Source organism: Nematolebias whitei, chromosome 11, assembly GCF_014905685.2.
Source record: "Nematolebias whitei isolate Nwh7 chromosome 11, NemWhi1, whole genome shotgun sequence".
Lineage (NCBI taxonomy): Eukaryota > Metazoa > Chordata > Actinopteri > Cyprinodontiformes > Rivulidae > Nematolebias > Nematolebias whitei.
The window spans coordinates 38804682-38828239 of NC_056508.1; the positions used below are offsets into that span (position 1 = coordinate 38804682).

General features: G+C 38.9%; 3 protein-coding genes across 3 annotated transcripts in view; 2 read left to right on the forward strand and 1 right to left on the reverse strand.

Annotated features, from left to right (window-relative positions):
* The first annotated feature begins 2245 nt into the window (after window positions 1-2245).
* Window positions 2246-8825, forward strand: c11h1orf174 (chromosome 11 C1orf174 homolog). The gene is made up of 4 exons (XM_037684331.1): window positions 2246-2472; window positions 5567-5620; window positions 5717-6070; window positions 8640-8825. Exons 1-4 carry the CDS (start codon window positions 2464-2466, stop codon window positions 8775-8777), a joined length of 555 nt encoding a protein of 184 aa, XP_037540259.1. The 5' UTR covers window positions 2246-2463; the 3' UTR covers window positions 8778-8825.
* Window positions 8826-11321: 2496 nt separating this feature from the next.
* On the reverse strand, window positions 11322-13638 carry dffb (DNA fragmentation factor, beta polypeptide (caspase-activated DNase)). The gene is made up of 7 exons (XM_037684332.1): window positions 13516-13638; window positions 12980-13106; window positions 12721-12906; window positions 12275-12354; window positions 11991-12164; window positions 11722-11822; window positions 11322-11613 (listed from the first exon to the last, which is right to left on the reverse strand). Exons 1-7 carry the CDS (start codon window positions 13636-13638, stop codon window positions 11364-11366), a joined length of 1041 nt encoding a protein of 346 aa, XP_037540260.1. The 3' UTR covers window positions 11322-11363.
* A 1696-nt stretch (window positions 13639-15334) lies between these two features.
* Window positions 15335-23558, forward strand: part of nphp4 (nephronophthisis 4) — a 188119-nt gene continuing 179895 nt past the window's right edge. The window contains exons 1-2 of the mRNA XM_037684334.1: window positions 15335-15622; window positions 17076-17210. Coding sequence (XP_037540262.1) covers window positions 15446-15622; window positions 17076-17210 — 312 coding nt within the window. The 5' untranslated portion in view covers window positions 15335-15445. The remainder of the gene's footprint in view (window positions 15623-17075; window positions 17211-23558) is intronic.

The window sequence follows — 23558 nt, forward strand, 5'->3', positions numbered from 1 at the left end:
GCCAACCAAAGTGCTGTACAGACAAAACAACAGGTAACACACAAAGCAAAATACAAAATGAGGTAAATCAGAATATAGACAAAAAACGATGCAGATAATGACGACAAACCAGTGTGGAGCATACAGGATCAAAACAGATCATCTGGTGTTGAAAGCTACTGAATAGTAGTGAGTTTTTAAACAGGACTTGAAAACCGAGAGGGAGGGGGCCTGTCTGACAAGCAGAGGTAACTCGTTCCAAAGTCTTGGTCCTGCCACAGAGAAGGCCCTGTCACCTCTGCGCTTAAGACGAGTTTTGTCTATGTGTGTGGGCATCACAGGTTCAGCCCTCAATTGGTTCAGATCTTACCTCACTGACAGATCCTTTTGCGTCTCCATCAAGGATTTTAGTTCCGCAGCGGCAGAGCTTAAATGGGGGGGTCCGCAGGGGTCCATCCTGGGTCCCCTCCTATTCTCTTTATACCTACTGCCGCTTGGTGCTATTTTCCGGAAATACAACATGCCCTTCCACTTCTACGCCGGTGACTGTCAAATTTACTTCCCTCTAAGACACAATGGCACATGCTCTATTCAACCTCTGCTCGACTGCCTGGCTGACATCAGGGACTGGATGGCTTTAATTTTTTTAAGTTTCAATGAAAAGAAGTCTGAAGTCATGTTGTTCCCTCCCAATGACACTATCACAAACCACTGCATCGACCTCTCCGCTCTAACCCTGTCAGACAAACAAAGAGTCACTAATCTGGGAGTGATAATGGACCCTTCCCTGAAACTTGTCACGTAAACATGATTGTTAAATCATGTTTTCTTCCAACTGAGGCGGCTGTCTAAACTGAAGCCCATATTGTCCAAAAATAACCTGGAGACAGTAATACATGCATTCATTACATCTAGGCTTGATTACTGCAATTTGCTCCTGTTTGGTATCAGTCAGACCTCCATAGCACGACTACAGGTACAACTGGTCCAGAATGCAGCAGCCCAATTTTAAACCAGTACAGGCAAAAGAGAGCACATTACACCAGTTTTGGCCTCACTGCACTGGTTACCGGTTCACTTTCGAATCCAGTTCAAAATACTCCTGTATGTCTACAAATCACTGACCAGTTTTGCCCCCCCGTCTCTCTGATCTGCTACAACCATATGTCCCACCACGTTCCCTGAGGTCAGCGGACCAGTTGCTCCTCACAGTTCCAGGAACTCGTCTTAATCGCAGAGGGGACAGGGCCTTCTCTGTAGCAGGACCAAGACTTTGGAACGAGTTACCTCTGCTTGTCAGACAGGCCCCCTCCCTCTCGGTTTTCAAGTCCCGTTAAAAAACCCACTACTATTCAGTAGCTTTCAACACCAGATGATCTGTGTTTTGAACCTGTATGCTCCACACTGGTTAGTCGTCATTATCTGCAGCGTTTTTATGTCTATATTCTGATTTACTTCATTTTGTATTTTGATTTGTGTGTTACCTGTTGTTCTGTCTGTGCAGCACTTTGGTTGGCCTTGTCGCTGTTTTAAGTATTTTATAAATAAAATGGTATGGTAATATTGGAAAGCTTTGCATCTATTTATATGTGTATTTACTTCTCTGAAGTCATTATATTTTCTGGTCCACTTTAATCCCTACAGGTTGAATAATAAGCAAACACATTTTATTCACATGATTATTCTTAACTGCACAAACCAGAAATGACATCTATGAGGCGGTTTTAATTGTGGCAACCAAAAACTGAGGCAGGCCTCTGGCGTCCTCTTGTGGACATGTTGCGGATTTAAATATTGTTTGCGCGCTATTCTTCCTGCCTGCGACCTTTAATTTCTCATGAACTATTTCACTCATTTATCCACAAACATGAACTTAATTTAGCCAGAATAAAACCCGTATAGACAGTAGTGTACTTTTACACGCGCGCACAAAAGCTCAAACTACTTCATTGCAAGTTCAAAATTTTATGTAGGTATGCCTAAACACGGAAATTCTATATGCGTTTGTAAAAAAAAATAGTCTAAAACTGTGAGTTTTAACACTATAATTCTTTTCCCCGAGACGAAAGTTTTAGAATCGCATCGGAATTTGGTAAAACCCGAGTTAGCCGTTTAGAAAAACAACGAATCGACGAGTAACATCTTTCGGTTTGGTATTCACAAACGTAGTTGCTCTTTTTACGTAGTGCGTCAACGAACCACGGAGGAAATAAATAACGCTGAAACCCGGATTTTACGTCCCAGACGGAGCAGAGCCCTGTAAAGAGACGGAGGGTACGTTTTCAGGTAGAGGGAAAAAAAAAACACGTAATGACCTCCGAGTGAACCTCGTAGCAGGAAACACACACACCCAGTAGGCGGCGACTCAGTCTGAGGAGTCGAGAAGAGACACCGCTGTCACGGGTTGGAAATTATCTTTGTCCGCAACCAACCGAAGCCCGTCCATTTTACAAGAAGTCCTTAAAGCTGGGGCGGCAAAAAGCGATGCGCGAGGTAAGTATTCGGCTTTCCGAAGCCACAGGCACCGTCATTGATACCTCCAAGCTAATTAGCATGTAGCTAAATGTACAAAGAGATTATTTACACTGGGAGGAATTTCCTTAAAAATAAACATGAATGTTTTGGTCATTGTTATGATATGCAGTTGTTGAGGGTAGCCGGAAGTTAAGTTGACCGCTTAGTGTGTCATTTGTGAAATTAGAGTTTACTGGTTGGCTTGAGCCATTGTTTGGTTGTAATTTAAGCCTAAATTGGTAATATCTGCCGAGGAGTTTGGCCAAGAAGCGTTCAGGAGTTTCAGGTTGCACCTCGGGTCCTGCGTCAGGACAATGACACTTTAGCTGCAGGTTTAGACCTTTCTGTCACATTGTGGCTTAAATGTTGAGTGAACAGCACACGAGGCTTTTATTTAGTTAAATTTTAACTACAAATAAGAGTATTTTTTTTTTTGAGAAAGAAACAACCTAATTAAAACCTTCAATTTCAAATGATCAAATGAAGTTTTAAAAAAAAAAATCAATCTAAACAAATTGTTGCTGCTTAGAAAGGCAACTTTTTGAATACAGCTGCTTCTGTGCACATTTAAAATATTTTTTAATCATATTTTGCAGTTTTAAGTTATTTGCACAGTTTGTTTCATATTTTGCAGTTTTTATTTATTTTTGTACAATTGCCAATTAATTTATTGCGCTGGGTCTTGAATAGTATTGTAATTTATTGTCTGTTTTTGCTGTAAAAAGTCTGTCTGACCATCTACTTTTCAGAGCAGAAAGTTCCTATTATAGATTTTTTTTTTCCACTATCGATTTTTTTTTTTTAGATTAAAAGATGAACTTAGACAGGAAGACTTATTTTGACAATTCATTACAAAAGAAATGTCAAGCACAACATCCCAGGGATGAGACAGAGCCAAGCACAGATTGTGTCTGAGCGCTGTTTTCAACAAAGCATATTAATCAGACAACACCACTAGTCTTGTCTTCACTAGCAGGTATGACTTGGAGAGCTGCAGTAAACTGTGAACAGATGTGCACTCTATGGGACAACTCTGTTACTCCTGATGAGGACATCTCAGAGAGCCTAGCAAATCGTTATGCTTCTTGAAAGAACTTGAACATAATGACTGGTTTAGAGGAGTATACGTGGGCTAACAAAGTAGCTTTGTTTTTTAAAATTCACCACTTTTCTGTGTTTCAATATCATTTGATCTCAGATAAAATCAGAAGCATCCACCAACATTAATGTGGCTTGTTTCGCATTTGAGATTGTTTTATTAATTAAAGTATATTAGATGGTAAATGGGCTGCACTTACCCATTCATACACTACTAGATCTATACAAACCTAATTGAACAAATTATTCTGAAGGGACTAATTGGTGCTTTTAGATCACATTCATACACTGATGGGACACACATCGGAGGCAATGAAGGGTTCAGTGTCTTGCCCAGGGACACTTCGGCATGTGACTGCTGGTGGATTTGAACCCTCAACTCTTGCATTGGAGGACGACTGCTCTAACCACTCAGCCACAACCGCCCATATTAATATATCTTTTTTAAACTAATATGTAAGATGGATCACAGTGGGGACATCATATGTTCAATTCAATTGAAAAATACTTTATTAATCCCAGAGGGAAATTAAATGTTGTTTTAACTTGTTATCCTCGTTTCATTAAGAGATGTTATAGATACTGATGGCCGTAGGTAGGAAGGATCTCTTGTAAAGGTCTGTCCCACAGTGGATCAGAAGAAACTGGCTGCAGATGCCGTCCAATCCGTTCACCCAGACTCGGCTGGCCTCTCGGTTCCTTCAGGCAACAGGACCGCCCAAATGCTGGGCAGAACTCCTCCCAGAGCCATCTCAAGAACCTGAGCGGAGGCCACTCCTCCCAGCAGCTTGCTGATCTACTCGTCACTGCGGACAGCCAGCTGCAGGCACTGGGGGACGATCCTGTCCTGCTGTCACGAGCCACGTTTCCTGCCAGCTCCAGGATCTCAGTAGTCAGGCATTCGAGCACATCCGGCAGGTAGATGGGAATGCATCTACGGCACCTCCTTTTCAGCTCATTTGAGATTTGGGGCTGTAGCTGAGATATTATTTGAACTTTTGAGGTGTTGATCAGCTGCTCCTGGTCGTACAAAAACACCTTGTTATGGTTACACATCATAACAAATGTCCAAAACTAAAGAAGTTTCAGTAAAAATCCTTCCAGCTGCACAGCATCTGATACCAGAGGAAACAATCATCATCAATATATATATATATATATATATATATATATATATATATATATATATATGTGTGGGCATTGTTTTCAGTTTTGCTAAACACGAGCTTCTCCAAGCAACTTAAGCTCAAAGTAGTGTTTTTTTTTGTTTTTGTTTTTTTCAAGGTATCATGCCCCTTAAATCAGTAGTTTTTACACAGCAGCTACACAGTCGTACATTTTGTTTTTATCTCAGCGGTACAAGAGACATCTCAGAAATGTAAACATGCATCAAGAAAAATGTCTGCGGTTGAACGGAAACAAGTCTCAGCTGCGGATTGGCTCGCTGACGGATGGAAGACGTCACTAAAGCAACTTCAATTGTGTAAATGTTTGGACCACCATCCATCTTTTTATTCCCAACACTCGGCTCATTACTCAGCAGGCTGTTTTTCAGTCATGTAACTACAAATCACTGACTTATCTTCACCTCACACATTTGTTTTTAAAGAGAGAGGGAAATCTGTAACCTGACTAAAAGAATGATAATGGCAACTAAAAACAAGACAATGTGCAATAAAGATAGTTTTATCTGGTGGTTAGGGACATGCTTGCTCTGCAAAAAGAGATGCTGCATATTCCTAAAGAGTGAGTTGAAGGCAAGCTCGTGAGGAAAATAAATTGAAGTTAATCCGGTCCTGCTCCGGGCAGAGAGGCTCTGTGAAAAGATTTAGCTAAATAGCTGCTTAGCGTGGCCCTGAGAACTTCTCGTATTATGGCAGCTGCATCTCAGCTGACTGAAACCTGCTCTTTTCACTAACTGGTTGCTGTAATAAAATATGGCCTTAAGGGATTAAACAGTATGTTCCTTTTTCAGATGCCTGGGCAACTTGGTAACTTGAAATCCAGAAAGAGGAAGAGGAGCTCAGAGGTCAGCTGATTTTTTTTAAATGCATTTCTGTGAAAGGCAGATGTGACTCACTGGTAATTGCTGTTACCTGCTCTGTTCTTTAACTTTTTGTCACAGATTTCTCTTTCAGGAAGGAGGCGGAGTGCGCGCTCAAAGACAGATGGCAGTTCAACAGCGAGGTCCGACAAACCAGCCGATCCTGTGGAGAGATTGTCCCGTATCGCCTGTGAATGCCTCAAGTCTGCTGCCGGGAGGCGATGTTCAGCTTCACCAGAGCCTGAAGGACAGGACGGTAAAGAGAACGAGCTGAGGACAGAGGACGACAACAGCTGCGCAGCAAATGACACCTGGGACAAACCAGAGTCTGAGCACATGGACTGTGAAGAAAATCGCAGAACCTTTTTCCCAGATGATGACAGCAATCAGATCCTTCCTGTGGAGCAGTTCTTTGGAAACATGGATGTTGTTCAGGTGAGATGTTTTTTTTTTTCTTTCTATTTTTGGAACAATGACGTTTAAATAATCTGTTACCATGAAATGTCAACATGCAGTAATAACAAATGAAGTATGAGTTTAAACCAGGGGTGCCCAGACTTTTTCAGCATGCGAGCTACTTTTAAAATGCCCAAGTTAAAGTGATCAACCGACTATAAGGCCCCGTTTATATGAGAACAACCCCTGGAAACGTTAGTGTTTTTTCAGTATTTATTGGGTAATAAACAAAAAATGAGCAGGTTTACACAAAAACACAGTTTCCATATCAGTCAGGTTGCCAGATAAGAAATGATTAACTTTAGTACTGTGGCTTTAAAATTATAGTATCTTGACCTAAACTGTCATATGTGCCGAGTAAAGATATTCCAAGATGTTTGTTGAACATGTGCACAGAAAAGGAGGGGGTGAATAAGACATTTTAACTTTATCTGGCAACCCTGATGCTGGGCTCAGCTGCAGCGTCTGCGTGGTCACAGCTACATCCAAGTTGATGAGCACACTAAAGTCTCTTTGGTCCCTGGATTTGATTAGTTTTGCTCCTACATGCTGAAAAAGCACAAAAACTGCTCTCTGTCATTTATTCTAACTGTTGTTAGAGCAAAAAAACTTTTGATTGTAGCCGCCTGTACTGCGCATGTGCCACTTTACACTTGAGGAGTGTTTCACACCTCCGGTGGTGGGGGTTTGTAACGAGTGCTGTTGTGTAAATGAAAGCCGAACATGTTGTGTAAACAGCCTCAGACTGGCTGCCCTGTATGTCAATCAAGTGACAAACTGGATGGATGATAGGCTGACATCTTATTTTTTTAATGCCATACGATTTACTCATAAAGCCTTTGCAATCGACCGGTAGATCGCGATCGACATATTGGGCACCCCTGGTATAAACTATATCTGTCAGGCTAAATCATGGGTTCTGTAACTTTTCTCTCCTCGTCTCAAGACAAAAACAAAATGAGTGAATATAACTAATTTAAAAAAACATGTAAAATAATAATAATAAAAAAAGATTTGCGTAATTTTATTTTTCCTCGTTAAATTGTCAGTTTTTTTTTAAAGTGTTAACTTTTTTTGGTTGCATTTTGTCTCAAACCAAACAGAACCTTCACTTTGTTGGATCAATAAAAACAAACTGCGCTATCAGCCTCGGACCATTCAAAAGTAGAGAAAAATAACATGAAATGTATCATCGTCTTTTCAAAACCATAATAATAAAGTCTAATCTGTAGACAGAAACTCAACAAATATAAATCTTGAGGAACTCAACAGTGGCTGCAGTGGGTCCATTTTTATTGTATTTAAAAAGATCACCATTACAACTGAAGGTGTGCGAAATAGCCTAAACTGGTATTTGGCAGAAATATGAAGTGAATTCAATAAGGAGGTCTAATGCCAATTCATCATTGTATTTGGGGATTTGTGATCTTACACACACACACACACACACACACCATATTTATAGGTCTCTCTTGTTTACGAGACTACCTGTAAATCAAAGTGAATAAAATCTTCACTGATGCTGATTTTTTTTAAATTACTGTATCAGACTGCGATTAAGAAACAAAAAAAAAACTTAAATGATTGACTTCACTGGGATGTAATGTTTCAACACGTGGGAAGAAACTTTCTAACAATTTCATTCAGAAAAAGTTTTTTTTTTTTTTTGTGTCCTACACTTCACCGATCTTCCTATTTTCTCGTTTTCTATTCAAAGCATCTTTTATTCTTTTCATCTTTCAATGACTCCACATTTACACACATCGTGAGTGAACATAGTTTGTACACTTTTTTAATTTGCGTATATCAGTCGGTTTATGTTTCACACGTCCTGCTCAGATAAGCCCACCTCGACCGTTCGACTGTTTGTCGTTGCTTGAAGGTGGCGCCTCCTCCAGCAGACAAACCTTTCCTCTTATTAAGAGAAACTGTTTAAAGAATGACTGAAACCTCTTCTCACCTCGCAGCATGTGTTTCGTCTGTCCCATCACCATGAAAATGCAGTTTGTGCAAAAATAAGGCCAAGTTGCAAAAGTGTCTAAACATTAGTCCTGTCTAGAACTTCTTTGGGACTGTGAAATAAATAGGGGTGGTCATAATTAAACTTACACTGATCAAGTAAATATCCAACTTTTACAAATGAAAAAATTAGTGATGTTAGCACGCATGCATTACAGATCTTTCCTCGGTCTTCTATGTGAGGAGGAGTGTGTATTAGATTAGTTAGAAATGGAGTGGCTCCAGGTTTTTTCAGGCATCGAGTCTAAAGAATTATTTTTTAACGTGGCTTGCTGGACAAACAAATCTGATTTATTTTCCGTTCATCAATCGATGAGAACCAAAATGCCTTCAAATTCAGTCTGACAGACTTTAAGCAGATGAAGCTTGTCTAAAAGCACAGAGACTAATGCTGTGAGTCAGCCCATTAAATGTTAATTAACCTGCTTTACACAATTTTACCAACACTCTGAGATGAGTTCATCTCAGCCTTCATGAGGACGAGTTGAGGTGAAACTGTCATGTTGAATGAACTCCTCTTGTCCCACAGGACTTTCCTCAAAGATCCTCCGCTGCTCCTTGCAGCGTTCAAAGGAAGGAAAGAAGGCGACATTACTACGCACGAGAGGACAGCAATGAAGAAGAGGCAGGCCTTGGCGTCACACAGCGAGATGAAGTAAGCACTTAGTAAAGAGCGACTCGCCGTCGAAACAGGAAGCCAAATAGAAACAAAGCCAACAACAAAAATAAACTGCACTTAGGAAAAAAACTTTCAAAAGAAACCATCCATCAGACAGAGTTTAGGTGGTTTTCTTCTTTTGTTTGATTCATCCGCATGTATATAAAAGATAATCAACAAAATGGTTCTTCAGTGGTTTGAAAACGGCTGCTTGGTAATGTACAAATATTTATTTTCTTTATCATGAGCCCTGATACGCTGAACGTTTGCTGATGCAGTAGGAATCCGTCCACGTGTAAGAATCACACAAGTGCTTGTTTAACTTGTACTCTCATCCCTCCTGGCTGAATGTTAACTTGCCGTGCCTGGAGGATTTCTTGTCAAAGCACTTTATATAGACACATCAAACCACACAAGGTTTGACGAGGTGCATTACAAAACGACACACACATCGATCACATACCTTATTTTATGAAGGTACTCTAAATATATTTTTCTCCCCACTGTGTTCTTACTTAAAGCCTCGTGTGAGGAGCTGAACACATAAACAAGGAAACTCTGATCAAAGTTGACCAGCTTTAGAAGTGTTAAAACTGCTAAAGTTTTAGTTTGATATGTCAGACATTAACACGTTTGTGAATAAAGAGAAATTCTGACTTTTGATAGAAGTTCTGTCCATCCAGTATTTGTGCCTGCATTTCCTTTCCGGGTCACTGGTGCTGATATCCAGCAGTCACTGTGCGAGAGGTGGGGGGGCACCCTGGATCAGTCTCCAGTCCATCACAGGGACATGGAGACAAACGAGACACTCGCCTAGGGATGATTAAAGTCTCCAGTATACTCGCGCATACGTCAGTCCGCTCGTACCGGGTTAGAGTCGAAGCGGACGCCTGCAGTGCATGTTCGTGCAAAGCTCAATTTTTACGTACGCATACTCTGTCACACAATAAACTGCCCGGTGACGCACTGTTTTATATACAACACCAATGTATTAAATTCACCTTCTTCATCCCTGATCTGGTTTGATGCCCCCCCCCCCCCCCCCCCCCAGAGACAAGTGATCTCTTCCTCGTCCGTTGATGCCATGACTGAAATTGTGAGAATTGAAGGAATTTGTCATGAGCAAATTAAAATCAGGCCCGGCGTAGCTGCAGGAGGGTCTGGAGATTTCCTGGTGGGCTGGTCTGATGTGTGGGCTGCAGGGTCAGAGCTCCCGTTTTTTTAGAACGTCTTATTAACATATAAACACAGAACACTGCTGCGTCTCAGCTGCCAGCGCTTTTATTTTTTGCGACCCGTCAATCAATCCAGTAGGCATGTCGGCAAATGACCACTTGACGACCTCAATTTGTCCCGAAGGTAAACGCCCTTTGCCTGCGGAGCTGGTCTGCAGCCACTCAGGGTGGATGCTTGAGTATGAAGTCTCAACCCTCTGTGGACAGTGCGCACAGTTTCCACACGGCTGACGGGATGTGCGAGTATACTGGAGCCTTTAGTTACCAATTAGCCTAACGCACATTTTGGTCTGTGGGAGTAAAGCAGCGTACTCAAAGAGAACTCACATGCACAGGGAGAACATGCAAACCTCCCAGAAAAGCTCCAAGCTGAGACGCATCAGCTCTAACTGCTGTGCCACCCTAATGAAAAGTTAAATTTAGACTATAAATGAACGTTTTCAAGAATATATATTTTTTCAGAGTTGTAAATCTTTTTTTAATCTCACAATTACAGTATCATGTTATGTTATCAATATTTGTGGCCCTGTGTTGCATATTGTGTTACATTGTCAGGGTTTCACTCCTGTAGGGACGGTGCGTTGCTTTTGGTGCCAAATTGCGCTGAACTAAACTTTCAAACTTTCAAAAGTGCTTTACTAATAGTGGTTAATACGAGTTACAATTTAAAAATTCATTTAGAATGACACAATCTGGTTGCAGACCACATGAATGTGATGAAAACTGATCTTTAATGAGTTTATTACAACAGCTTGATAAGGACGGAGGTCATAAAACAAACTTTGTTCACCAAGTGTCTGAAAATCATCTTCAAGCTGGCAGCTTTTCAACAGATACGTCTACACACACACGCGCACACACACACACACACACCAGTGCAGCTAATAATTCTAGTTAACATTTTTGTTCAGTTAGAACATGGAACATTTACAATCAATATATTTTTTCTGATTTAAAAATCTGGTTTAAAGTAGGTAGTGGTTAAACTATTTTAAAATAAAACCTTACCTGGTTTAGGAATTGCACTAGAATTATTCAAACTTGTTGTATTTTGTATATAGCCGATTGTTCTGACAAATCAATAAGATCTTGTATATACTGTACTGCCTTATTTATGTAAAATATTTACCAGCATGCATCTTTGACTGACTGAATGTCTCATTTGTTAAGCCTTCATAATCATCTTTATATTATGCATTTCTGCCAAAGTATACAAAAATAAATGTTTTTCATGATTACAAATCTTGTGTAAGTGCCTTTTTTTTGTTTGAAGAAAACTGAGAAGTTCAAGCGCATATCAGCTCATACAAATGAAAACTTTTTTTTTTTTTTTTTTTAAATAAATTTAGACAACAAATGTTCAAATCAAGCGCCTTTTTTTCACTTTGGGTTTTTGTTTCGCCGTGCCTGCATCGCCTGCAGTCATGAAGATCTTCTCGGTGTCACACATCAGGTTGTGAGCTCCCTTCTTGTGGCACACGATGTGAACCAGTTTCAGGTTTGCTCTGGTGAACAGCATCTGGTAGAAGTAGTCCAAGTTGATGTTGGCACTTGTGTGATTCTGCAGAGCATCCAGCAGAGCCGGTATAATCGTTCTCTTCTTTTCAATCCTGCAGGAAACGTCAAGCTTTAATGAATATAAGACTCCCATCACGTTTAAAGAAGGAACAATAAAATCCTCATGTTTAAATACAGCTGTTCAGCAGGTAAGTGTGGACCTGTGATCCAGATTCCAGGTGCTGAAGATGACTCTGGTCTCTCGGCTGCTGTAGGGGTTGATGGAGTGGAGCGACTGGCACGTTTTCTTGTCAAACGATCCCTGAAGAAGAGCGATGACGATGATCAAAAACAGATCATTTCTACAAAACTGCCTCAAAAATGTCCCAATTTAGAGTCGACTGAATCACAAATCTTTGCAACGCTGCTTAAAATGTATGTGGTCGTTCTGATCAGAGCAGATGCCATCAGGACTGAGTTTGCGTTGTACCTGGCAGGTAAACCACCCTTCCCGAGTGCAGAGGCGATGCGATTCCTTTTCGGTCCTGTCAAAGTAGATGCCGTTGTACCTGCTGTTTTTCAGCATTTCAAACAGGCACTTTGACACTTTGAAAAACTCAGCTTTGACTTTAGCTTTCTGTATAGCTTTGGTTGCATCATCAACCTGAAGGCAGACGCGTAAACACAAAATTAGGTAACATTTACATCATATCCCAGAACGAGGATTTGATACAGAAACGAGGTGTTTGATCTCAGCTGCCTTGTGAGTTTTACCTCCTTCATGTAGCCTCGTATCCTGCTTTCACAGTTGAACTTCATGTAGGCAGACTTCGATTTAAATCGAGCATTAATACCTGGAGTAAAACCCAGAAATCCGAAAACTTCAGCTACAAGTTTAAGTTTCACATTGTGTGTTTTGTGGAACATTTAAACAAGACGGGTGTGTTTTTCAGGTAACCTTTTTTTTAAATTGAAGAATGCACACACAACAATGACTTGGGGTTTCTGATACACAGTTTGCCACATCTGAAATATGAGGATTCTAATCATTGGATCTACAGATGTTTAGCCACTGCAACCAACTCAAATCTCCAGTTAGTTTAGTTCTTCTGCCACCAAAAGGCAAAGATAGACAATGTTTTTGCCTGTCTTTGTGTAAATGTGCTAATTTGTTTATTACCAAAATATCTCAAATTATAAGTCCAGTTATTGTACCGTACCAGTGAACCAGTCTTCATCATCCTCCCTGCTCTCCAGTTCAGCCCTGTCCTCCAGATTCTGTAGCAGGTCGGTGAGGATTTTACGCCTCTTGGAAGATTTTTCATCTGACAGAAGTCCCTTTGCCGCTTCAATCAGGGCGTCAGCATGCCTGTCTGTGTTCAATAGGTGACCGATGTCACAAACAACTGGAATAAACAGGCAAAGGTAACAAGGACGCTGCAACAAAAGGTAATGAAAGGAGCATATGTTTATATGTACCTCCAGACCATGTCTGATCTTTTGACAGAAGAACCAGTTCACAGTTATCTGGCAGGGTGTGGAAGAAATCCTCTGTTACTATTGTCCCATCTTCATACAAACAAACACGAGCACCAGAGAGAGGCAGCTACAAAGGTACAAAACATAACAGAATTTATATATATATATATATATATATATATATATATATATATAAATAAATATATATATATATATATATATATATATATATATATATATAAATAAATATCACACTATACATTTTTCATTTAGGCTGAAATACACTACGAAATATTTCCTTTTTTTCTTCTGGTCATTAAACGCAACATCCAAACTTAGATCTGCGTATGCACTTTCACTTTAGTCTCACTTTGTTTATTCTGCAGGTTTAATAACTTGGCTATTGATGAACAAATACACTTATAAAATAGTTTAAATTTCAACACTAATGGTCGTATTTATCTGGTTTAGTAACATGCTGGTGAAGATTCTCAGACTGGTTTAGTAACGATCAATACTAAAAGCACAAAGCTCACCTGTAATAACTTGCAGCCCTTCTGTAACAACTCCTTTAGCTCTTTGGCTGCAACTCCATACTTTTTGTTTCCTCTAAAGTCTCTAACTTTAACAGGTTTGTTTTTCTCAAGAAGTCCGAACATTTCGCTGCTTTCTGTTTGTACATACCGCTTGTTAAAAAAAAAAAAAAAAGCGCTTCCTTTTTCCTCCTTCATCTTCTTCTTCTTCCTGAGCGACGGCGGCCGAGAGGAGATGTTTTCTGCCCCCTAGTGGATCGTCTAAATATTTTTTGTTTATTTGTTTGCTTATTTATTATCGCGTATGTTAAAATTCAAAGAGTTTTTTAGAGAGTAAAAAAATAATAAAATATTAACGTCACGAAACAATGAAAAAAATCATATCTTACATCGTATGAACATTAAAATTATTTATGTTCAGTTCAGTTTGTTTAAATTGCATCAATTCACAACACATTTCATCTCAAGGCACTATATTTGTACAGTAGAAAGAGCAAGTCCAAATAATAAATCCAGCTTATAGTCTTAATCAAATACTTCTAATTAACATACATTATGAGATGTCAATAATTAAAAGTTATTTATCTAAGGAAGGCAGCAGGTTGTGTTGAATCTTCACTTATTTTCACAGCAGAATGTTGACAACAGTTGAAAACAACAACAACGACGACGACGACGTCAACAACAACAACAAATAAACAAGAACCAGTCTCAAGATGTGTGGCCATCTGCTCAATTTGAGAGGACAAGACACAAAATGATGGATCCAGATTTATTTTCTATGAAAAGAAATAAATAAATTAAATAGCAAGTTATTGACAGCAATAACTGCATGTGTAAACAGGGTAGAGAGACTAAAGACAGCAGTAAAGTGAGATAATGTATGACCTCCAGCAGTCTACTGTAAGCCTCAAGAACCTCACGTCACTCCTAAATATATGGTTTAAGGAAAGTCTTAAGTGCTAAAAGCAAACATGGTGTTAGGCCCATGGACAGGAATTTGACATTCGTGGGAGGGAAAAGAAAGATAAGAAAAAGCTCTTGCACTCATTTTATTTGAAAAAAGTTCAAGAAACCACATCTGCAGTCTGAGATCAAAGTGCTGTGTTAGAAAAGATGGAACAATATGAGATTGAGACAATTTATGTTAAAACTAATATTACAAATTCTACTCTGAATTTTACAGACACCTAGAAGCTAAAACTGGAAAAACTTAATCTCACCACCTATATATATATATATATATATATATATATATATATATATATATATATTATCTGTCAAAAAAATAAAACAAACAAAAACACAATTTTGATAAATTTTACAGTCATCCCAAGGTTTTTAAGCCTACTAAATGCTTGAATCTCAAGGGTTGTTTGGATATTTCCAACTTTAAACCGTTGGATAATTCCTTCAGTGACAAAAAATGGTTAATATGCTATAGTTGAGGTCATACCACACCTTTATTATATTTGCGTACTTGACATGTACTGGTACATTTAATCTCGTTTTGTTTAGCTACATACATTAATGAAAAATAAAACATGCATAGCAACGGGTGCAGAAGAAATGACTATTACCATAGCAACAGATGCAGCTCGGTGGAACATACCAAGTGACGGAGAAAGACCCTATCAGACAGCAATTGCGAAAGCTTATTCAGACATTACGTCCAAAGTAATTTAAGTATTTGAGAAAATATTTATTTTTTACTATAATAAAAATCATCTAAACATATATTTTTACTTTTAATGCTTCTAATTAAATCACTGATTTATTTCAACACCCCTCCGAGGAGAATCGTACAACCCAAATTCAACATGGCGACCGCGCGTTTGAAAATCTTAGGCGCATAGCAAAACAATTCCAAGAAACCTCAACTATCCTTTGTTTTTGTTTATTGTATCGCTCAATTTAGCTTCAACTTAAAGATATGATAAACACAGAAGAGTCGAACAGCACAGAAGACGGCTGGGAAGATGTATTTAAGAGAAACCGCTTGGTTCCCACGTCCTGTCAGACAGCCCGACTAGCTGTGGAAAACCATTTGACTTCGTCCCACGGCTTCCAGCTCAGCATCAACCGCCTCCATGCACCTCACCTCCCGCAGGTGACTCCCTGTTGTTAACGCTCACCTGTAGTAACACTTCTGTTCATGATACAAAGAAAAGGCGTTGGTGTTGAGACAAATTAAAACATTTAACAGCTTGTTAAAGTTACTTCTTTGAATGAATTATAATACAAACCAAGGGTTTACAATAGAAAGTGAGTCTGCATTTAATTAGAGTAAATTAACTTGATTTTACTTGTCTATTAAACCATAACATGCTCTGAATCTTTATGTAAGCTCAACTATATATATACTGTATATATACTAGAATTGCGCCGCTCAAGGTGGCTGCATGTTGGAGCAGCTCTGTTACTTTCATTCTGAGATTTTGCTTTTGGAAACTTTACTTCCTCTTTTTCTGGATGTAAATCACATTTTTTGGATGATTGTTTCCTCTGGTGTCAGACTCTGTGCAGCCGGAAGGAATTTTACTGAGAATTTTTTGGTTTTGGACATTTGTTATGATGCGTAACCATGGCAACAAGGCAGTTTTCTACAACAACAGCAGCTGATTAACATCTCAAAAGCTCAAATAATATCTCAACTATGGCCCCAACTCTCAAATGAGTTGAAAAGGATGTTTTGTGGATGCATTCTCATCTACCTGCCAGCTGTGCTCGAGTGCCTGACCACTGAGATCCTGGAACTAGCAGGAAACACGGTTCATGACAGCGGAAAGACAGGATCGTCCCTCAGCACCTACAGTTGGCTGTCCGCGGCTATGAGGAGCTCGGCAGACTGCTGGGAGGGGTGGCCATCGCTCTGGGAGGAGTTCTGCCCGGCATTCATGCGGTCCTACAGTCCAGGGGAACCGAGAGGCCAGCCGAGTCTGGGTGGACTGATCGGACGGCATCTGCAGCCAGTTTCTTAGGATCCACTGAGGGATGGACCTTTACAAGAGATCCTTCCTGCCTACAGCCATCAGCATCTAAAACATCTCTTAATGAAATGAGGATAACGAGTTACAACAACAAAATAATTTCCCTTTTGTGATTAATAAAGTATTATTGAATTGAATTGAATAGAACTGAACTAAATGTAATCAAACGCCATCATCTTTTTTTTACTGCAGTATTTTAAACTCATTGTTTGATGCCGTTATTATTATTTATATCCATTTTACTCAGAATTTTTGATTTATGAACATGATTATGGGTGATGGCCACCTTCATAATGTTTTCAAAAATAATTTGGCCAAAGTTAAACTGGAAAATAGCGTTTGTTTATCATATATTAGATCCTTATATACTGTTTATTTTTATACTTTATATTTTTGCTATTTTTGGGTGTAATTTGTGTACACAAGTTCATTCCACCTCATGTACCACATGTGATGCAAATGACGATAAAGAAATTTGAAGTTGAAAATGTTCTCATTTTCAAACTCATTTGTTGGTTTGACAGTTTAGGAGCAACTTTTTGAAGATCTCTGTCCTCCATCTTGTACTCACAGGAAGTCTCAGTTGGGATGGACGTGGCCTACCAGCTGCGAGCGACGCTGTTTGATAGAAAGCACCAGCTCTTCTTTGGGAAAACATGGAAGAGTTCACAGCAAAAGATGAAAAACAGCAATATTTCCTTCAACGAGGTAACACACATTCCACTTCAATAAGCATAAACAACCGCAGCGGCTTGACCGCTCTTATTTACTGATTGTTAAGCTGTCAAACTATTAATCACTCCTCTCATGCTGTTTTCATAAGCAGTGAGTCGATGATTATTTAACAAAATCAATCCTTATTCAAACCTTAATTATGTTATTTTAGCACAGCCATGATTTAATTAAACACTACTCCAAATGTTTTACAAATCAGCCATCTTTAGATGAGCACTTTTGATTGGACTGTGTTCTACTTTGTTGTTGAGAGCTATCAACCCTAAACAAAATCAAAACAGAACCCTAAAGTGATTGCCAAAAAGAGTTGCTTTCAAGGCCATCTGTGCTTCATACTTATGGGGCAGTTTTTCTCACTACTTGTTGAAGCAGAAGGAGCAGAACTTCACTGAGTTATCACAGGGAAGTTTTCTCATTACCACATTTTTATAGTAATTTATCCAAAACTACATCATATTAACAAAAAAATAAAATAAAAATTCAGTACAGGTGTAGCGCTTGTGTAATTTCCAAGACTGTTCCCATTTACTCTTACATTGTGTGTGTTGGGGGGAATTAAGCACACAGTTTAGAAAAAGGAAGAGGGCCACATGCATCATGAAGGACCCCACTCATCCAACACACACTTTTTGCCCCGCTCCCCTCAGGCAGAGGGTTGTGGAACATTAAGTGTAGAACCACTAGACTGAGGAACAGCTTCTACCCTGAAGATGTTAGACTCATAAATCCCCGATCAGAATAATCACTGTAAGAAAGCAAAGCAAAAAAAAAAAATCACTGTAATGCCACTTTAATTGGTGACATGTGACTTATCTGTGCAGCTGATTATCCATGCTGCAGATCTCATGCTGCTGATCATTTCATGCTGCTGATTAACAGCAGCATGTGGTGTCAGGTGGTGTCATTTAAAACAAAAATCTTTATTTATTATATATTTGTACTCTTTTGTATTAATTTATTTGTTAATGGTTCGACTTCTTGATCTGGGACCTGAGTTCGAATTTCGTAACACAAACATACAAATGTGAGCTGGTATGACAAGAAAAAAATCCTTGAATCCTTGAATTATCTCATGCTGCTGTATTCATTCATATCTGCTCACCACAGACTCATGTTTGTTTCTTTTTATACTTTATAGTTTGCTATTTTTGGGTGTAACTGGGAGCCTGTGTACATAATTTCGTTCCACCTCACGTACCACGGGATGAAAACGACAATAAAGTTGACTTGAACTTGAAATAAAGGGGTTTTAATCATAATGAAATAATAGCTAAACTTTAAATGAAGTGTTTTCCAAATTTGCTCTTCTGCTTTCCCTGTCACACATTTCCCTGCTGTAATCCACCATTTGAATGAGTGTGGCGGTATCAGGTTCGTGCAGATACTTTTGAATATCTTTGTCCTCCATAATGATGGTTCAGCGTAACACGCCACTAAAGGAGATAATAAAGGAGAGCTAATTTCTTCAACAGTTTGTGAATTAACCAGCTTCACACACCGCTTATTATATTTTACTCCAGCTTCAACCACTGCTGTGTGCGTGTTGATGATGAGAGCCTTAAAAACCTCAGAATAGAAAGTTATCACAGAGTAAACCAAACGGTGTGGTAATGTGTAAAAGTTGCAAAGTTATTGACCACTGCCAACGGTGAAGGTGATGTTTTTTTTTTTTTAATCTGGGGTTGTTTGTTTGTCTGTTTTAGCAAATTATCTCATGAAATCAGTGGACCAATTTTATTAAAACTCTTTTGAAGGTTGTACAACAACAGCTAATTAACTTCTGGAGTCAACCTGATTCAAGATGTCCACCACAGCTGAGCAACCTTAGTAAACACAAAGTTTTCTTAAAACACAGACAGTTTGAAAGATATTGAGTTAAGTTCTGGTGTGATAGAAGCTGAGATGACTCCCCAACACATACTCTGAGCTCCAACTGACCACACAGGAACTGCTTTTTAAACCTTGCATTTAACTATTTTAATCAATGCTGTCTGTTAGCAAAACATCTCATGAACCACTGGATATATTTTTGTGAAACTCTTAAAGTCATCACTGGATGAACATCTACAGCTGAATAACCTTTGGAGTCAAACTAACCTAAAATGATTACCGGTACAACAGATAATCTGCCTTAGAAAACACTAAAATGACTATAACTCAGTCAGATTTACAATTATTGAGCTACAGTTTGATGTGGTAGTAGCTGAGAATCATCTTCAACCCATACTTCAAGTGCAAACGGATCACATGAGAAACTGAAGCATGAGATGGCTCATAAAAATGAAGTTTGACCAACCTGTACCTTCCACTTTTCTCGTAGTAAGATGATCCCATAATGAAAGGTGGCGGGAGATACGTAATCCTTCAATTCTAGACCACAGATTTCAAAATGTACACTATTATGTTACTCAGCCCCCGAACACAAAATAGACATTTTGACTGAAAATACTTTCCTGTGAATGATGCAATGGATTGGATCAACATCTCTCGTCCATCTGAGTTCTGAACACATCAAGCAGCGCTGCTGTTCCTACTTTAAGTACATCTTGGTTGCACTTTATTTTCTTTCTGTTTTTTATGATTATTTTGCCTATACTCTGGTTAGATGAAAACATTTAGCTCCACTTTATTTTAAATACTGCTGGAGTGATAAAGTACTTCAACTTATCCTGCGTCCTGCTCACAGCTGCACACAGGAGGCGACAGCTATCACAGCCAAAATGCTGCGAGTTGCTCATTTTAGGACATTCAGCTTGAGACTCAGTGCCCCCTTGGTGGGATTCTGATCATTAGCAGTATTCAGGACATCATCGCTTCCATGCTGATACTTTTTTTTTTTTTACTAAACATGTAATTTTTGTTTGTTTTATTAGATTAAAAACAATAGTTATTGCAGATTTTGTGACATTGTTGTACTTTAGTATAAAAGATTGTATACCTTCTATTTTTTGAAAGACATATTTTATTTTTGGGCTGTGTTTACTTTTTTTTTTCATTGTTCTTTGCTTCTTTCATTCTTTGTAATCATCAGTGGATAAAGGGAATGGAGACACCAGTTTTTATGTCAAGCTGTGTGATGTTCTCTTTGAAGAGTGTCCTTTGATGATGACATCTTCCACAATTTATTGAAAATGCTAAATAGGATGTTGTAAAAATCAAAGATTTGGGATACAAAAGATAAAACCTACTATACAGGTACTAGAATGAGCTACGTCAGGGTATCTTTGTGGCGCTCACAAGTACAAAATATCTTTAATGGCTTATATTCTTTACTGTACACAAAGCGTATGGCTACGCTTTATATATTTTTGGCTGTAGCCTTAGTAGACTTGTCACAATAAACAATAAATCAATTAATTGCATGATAAATGAAAATTATCTACCTCATTTTCATTTATCGGCTTTATCGTTTCTTCGTGTGTCTCTTTCTACTGAAGACACTGGATGAAAAAAAAGCCAGACTCCAGTGCTCTTCACTGAAACCCTCCCTTTCTCTTTTCTTTAAAATTCATTTTAACGATCCAAAATTGCGTTTTTGGATCGTTAAAAGCAGCTAAGCTGAGAAGCTAAGCTATGAGCTAAGCTAACAGACCGACCTCGGAAAAAAAACCTCCGTCTTGTCGAAGCTCCAAAATTCATGGTTGAAACCCGTGCCTTCAGCTAAAAAGTTGTTTTTCCTCTGCAAAATGAAGCTGAGAACTTGTTTACTGATTTTTTTAAAATTAAAAATCTTTGTGTGAAAAATGCTATGCTAAAGAGCTCAAACCACACCGAACATTCGCCATTTTGAGAACTGAAAAACAGGAATCAGCGACAGTCCATGTCACGTCAAGGGGCCTCCCTCCCATTTTATTAAAGAGACACGCTGCTTGCTCCCTCACTATCCATCCTAAGGTTCAAACAGTCTTATACTGCCATCCAGTGGTCAAAAAAGTTACTACACACACAACACATTACCAACATTTCTTCTTAAATTTGACAATAATCACAAATTACAGTCAAATTTCAAACAATATTATCGTTTATCGCAATAATTTCTGAGACAATTAATCGCCCAGCAAATTTTGTTATCGTGACAGGCCTAAGCATTAACTATATTCACGGAGAGATGATGTTCAAGAAAGTCATAATTCTGGTCATATTTAAGTTACACACTGTTTAGTGCTGAGAAAATTAAACAAGAAAAACAGTAAAATTTAACAAATAGTGTAACAGAAACAATAAGTACAAAATGAGCAACAAATAACAGAAGATGAACATTCACCTTACTAAGATGTTCTCAGTGATTCTTGGTTTTGTCTGATAACTGAATCTAGCACCAGCTAGATGGTTCCAAAAAGTGCAAATTGTACCACAATGCTTGGAGCAATCTCCTTATATTTGTGTTGTTCTCAAAGAATGCAATAAAGTAAACACTTTATTGTGTCTGAAGAGAGGGAGGAACTTACAGGTTTTTGTCTGTCCCTCTATAAATGTCATGTTTTATTGAAAAATGTTGGTGATCTCTCCATTTTTCTGTGACTTGCTGTCATAAAGCAGATATTTACCCTTCTTGATGTCATGTTTCCTTTTTCTACTGAACTAAAAAGTCAGCCTGTTGTACAATAGTTGTTCTGCTGATGGCAGGATTTTGATATCTTGTAGTCTGATAAAGTTTGACATTACCTGCCAGAAAGGTTCTTTTTTTGTAAAAAGGCCGACTGTTAGGCACAAACTGCACGTCTGTGTAGTCTCATTTTTTGGCTCCTTGATGTTATATTTGAGACAGAGTCTGTGAAACAGCTGGATGTCTGTGTTTTCCCTCAATCAAACATGTGAATGCCTCTGTGACTCCAGGTTGGAGGCCGCTCACCCGCTGTTTTATAAATGGATTGAAGCTATGCGGAGCTTCTCAGTAGTTGCCAAATTTGAAGATGCCTCCTCAGCTTGCAGCGTGCGCTGCCGAACAATATTTTGTATTATTATTGTTTTTTTGGAGAGAGATTTAAAACTGTGAGCTGTAAAGCTGTCTGGTAAATGCAGAGGGTTGCATAAGTCTTTTAACGGAGACACAGATGAGTCACAACTATGCCACATTCTCATTTCCAGTTTTGTCACCATCCTCTTTCGCTCTCTTTTTTTCCTCCCCATCAGCTCCATGTTCGTTTGATCCAGCGTTCTCACAGTGAAAGGACTTACTTTGATCTACCACAACGGTCGTAGCCTCTATGAAAATCCTCTTGGTATCCCAATCAGCATCCAAAACCCATTATCCATCCAGGGTAATAAAATAAACCACATCATCCTATAAGGATGATAAAGTGGGCCTGGCCCTCCTCTTGCCACGCCGCGAGAGCTGCACTGGCTTTTTTATTGGATTTGGCCCGCCATGCTCACGTTCATGCTGGTGTTTATGAGTGGCAAATTGCTGTGTGATATCCAAATAATGTCAGTGAGGGGAGGATTCTCTCCTAAGTTACATTAACACAGTGAAAACTGCAAGGCACCCTCCCCAGCCTCGCTGTCGAGCCATGATGGATTGGTTTTAATATCTGCAGAAGAGCAAAGATGCAGAATGATTAAAGTAGAAAAAGAGAGATAACTAAATCTGTTTGCCTTTTAAAAAAAATAAATAAATTTGCATCTCTTTGCTCCTCAGCAGACCTTCTGACGTCATGGCAACAATGACATGTCCGCTGTTTTTTTTTTTTTTTTGCCTCAGCTGCTTTCAGACTTTATGAGGTTTTATCTCACAGGTGAAGAAGGGCACTTTACTTTTCAGGGTGTGTGGTGGGATTTCCAGTGCTCTAATATTTTTTAGTTTTTATTAGAATATCTTCTTTGTGAAAGTTACAGAAGTTCTAGAGATATTGAGAACTTCAGGTAAACTTCAGGTTTTGATACGGTGCTAAATGAGTTCATTTGCCACATTTTACCGTTGCCTGTATTGATGCTTTTTTTGTTTTCTAAGCTCATTTGCTAGTTTCCTCCCATCATTACCTAAATCTCCTGACAGTTGCAAAGCATTTCTTACATTTGGACTGTGAAAGCTTTGGTCAGTAGAGGGCAATGTTGTGCTACAGATTCATAGAAGAGTTGATAGGTTGCAGGAGAGAAACGTACATCTTTCTGCATTGTCTCTTGCTGTGATCACTTCATTTGAACTCCCAGCCTTCACAGGGAGCCAGTGGTTTCTTTTCAAATGTGCAACATTATCAGTCCGACAGCTGGGCTTGAGAGAAAAGGCCAAGCTTTTTTTTTTTTTTCCCATACTGCACATCCTCTGCTTTGTTGGTCTCTAAATGCTGTTTGGCACTGCATATCAGAACTAACACACACACA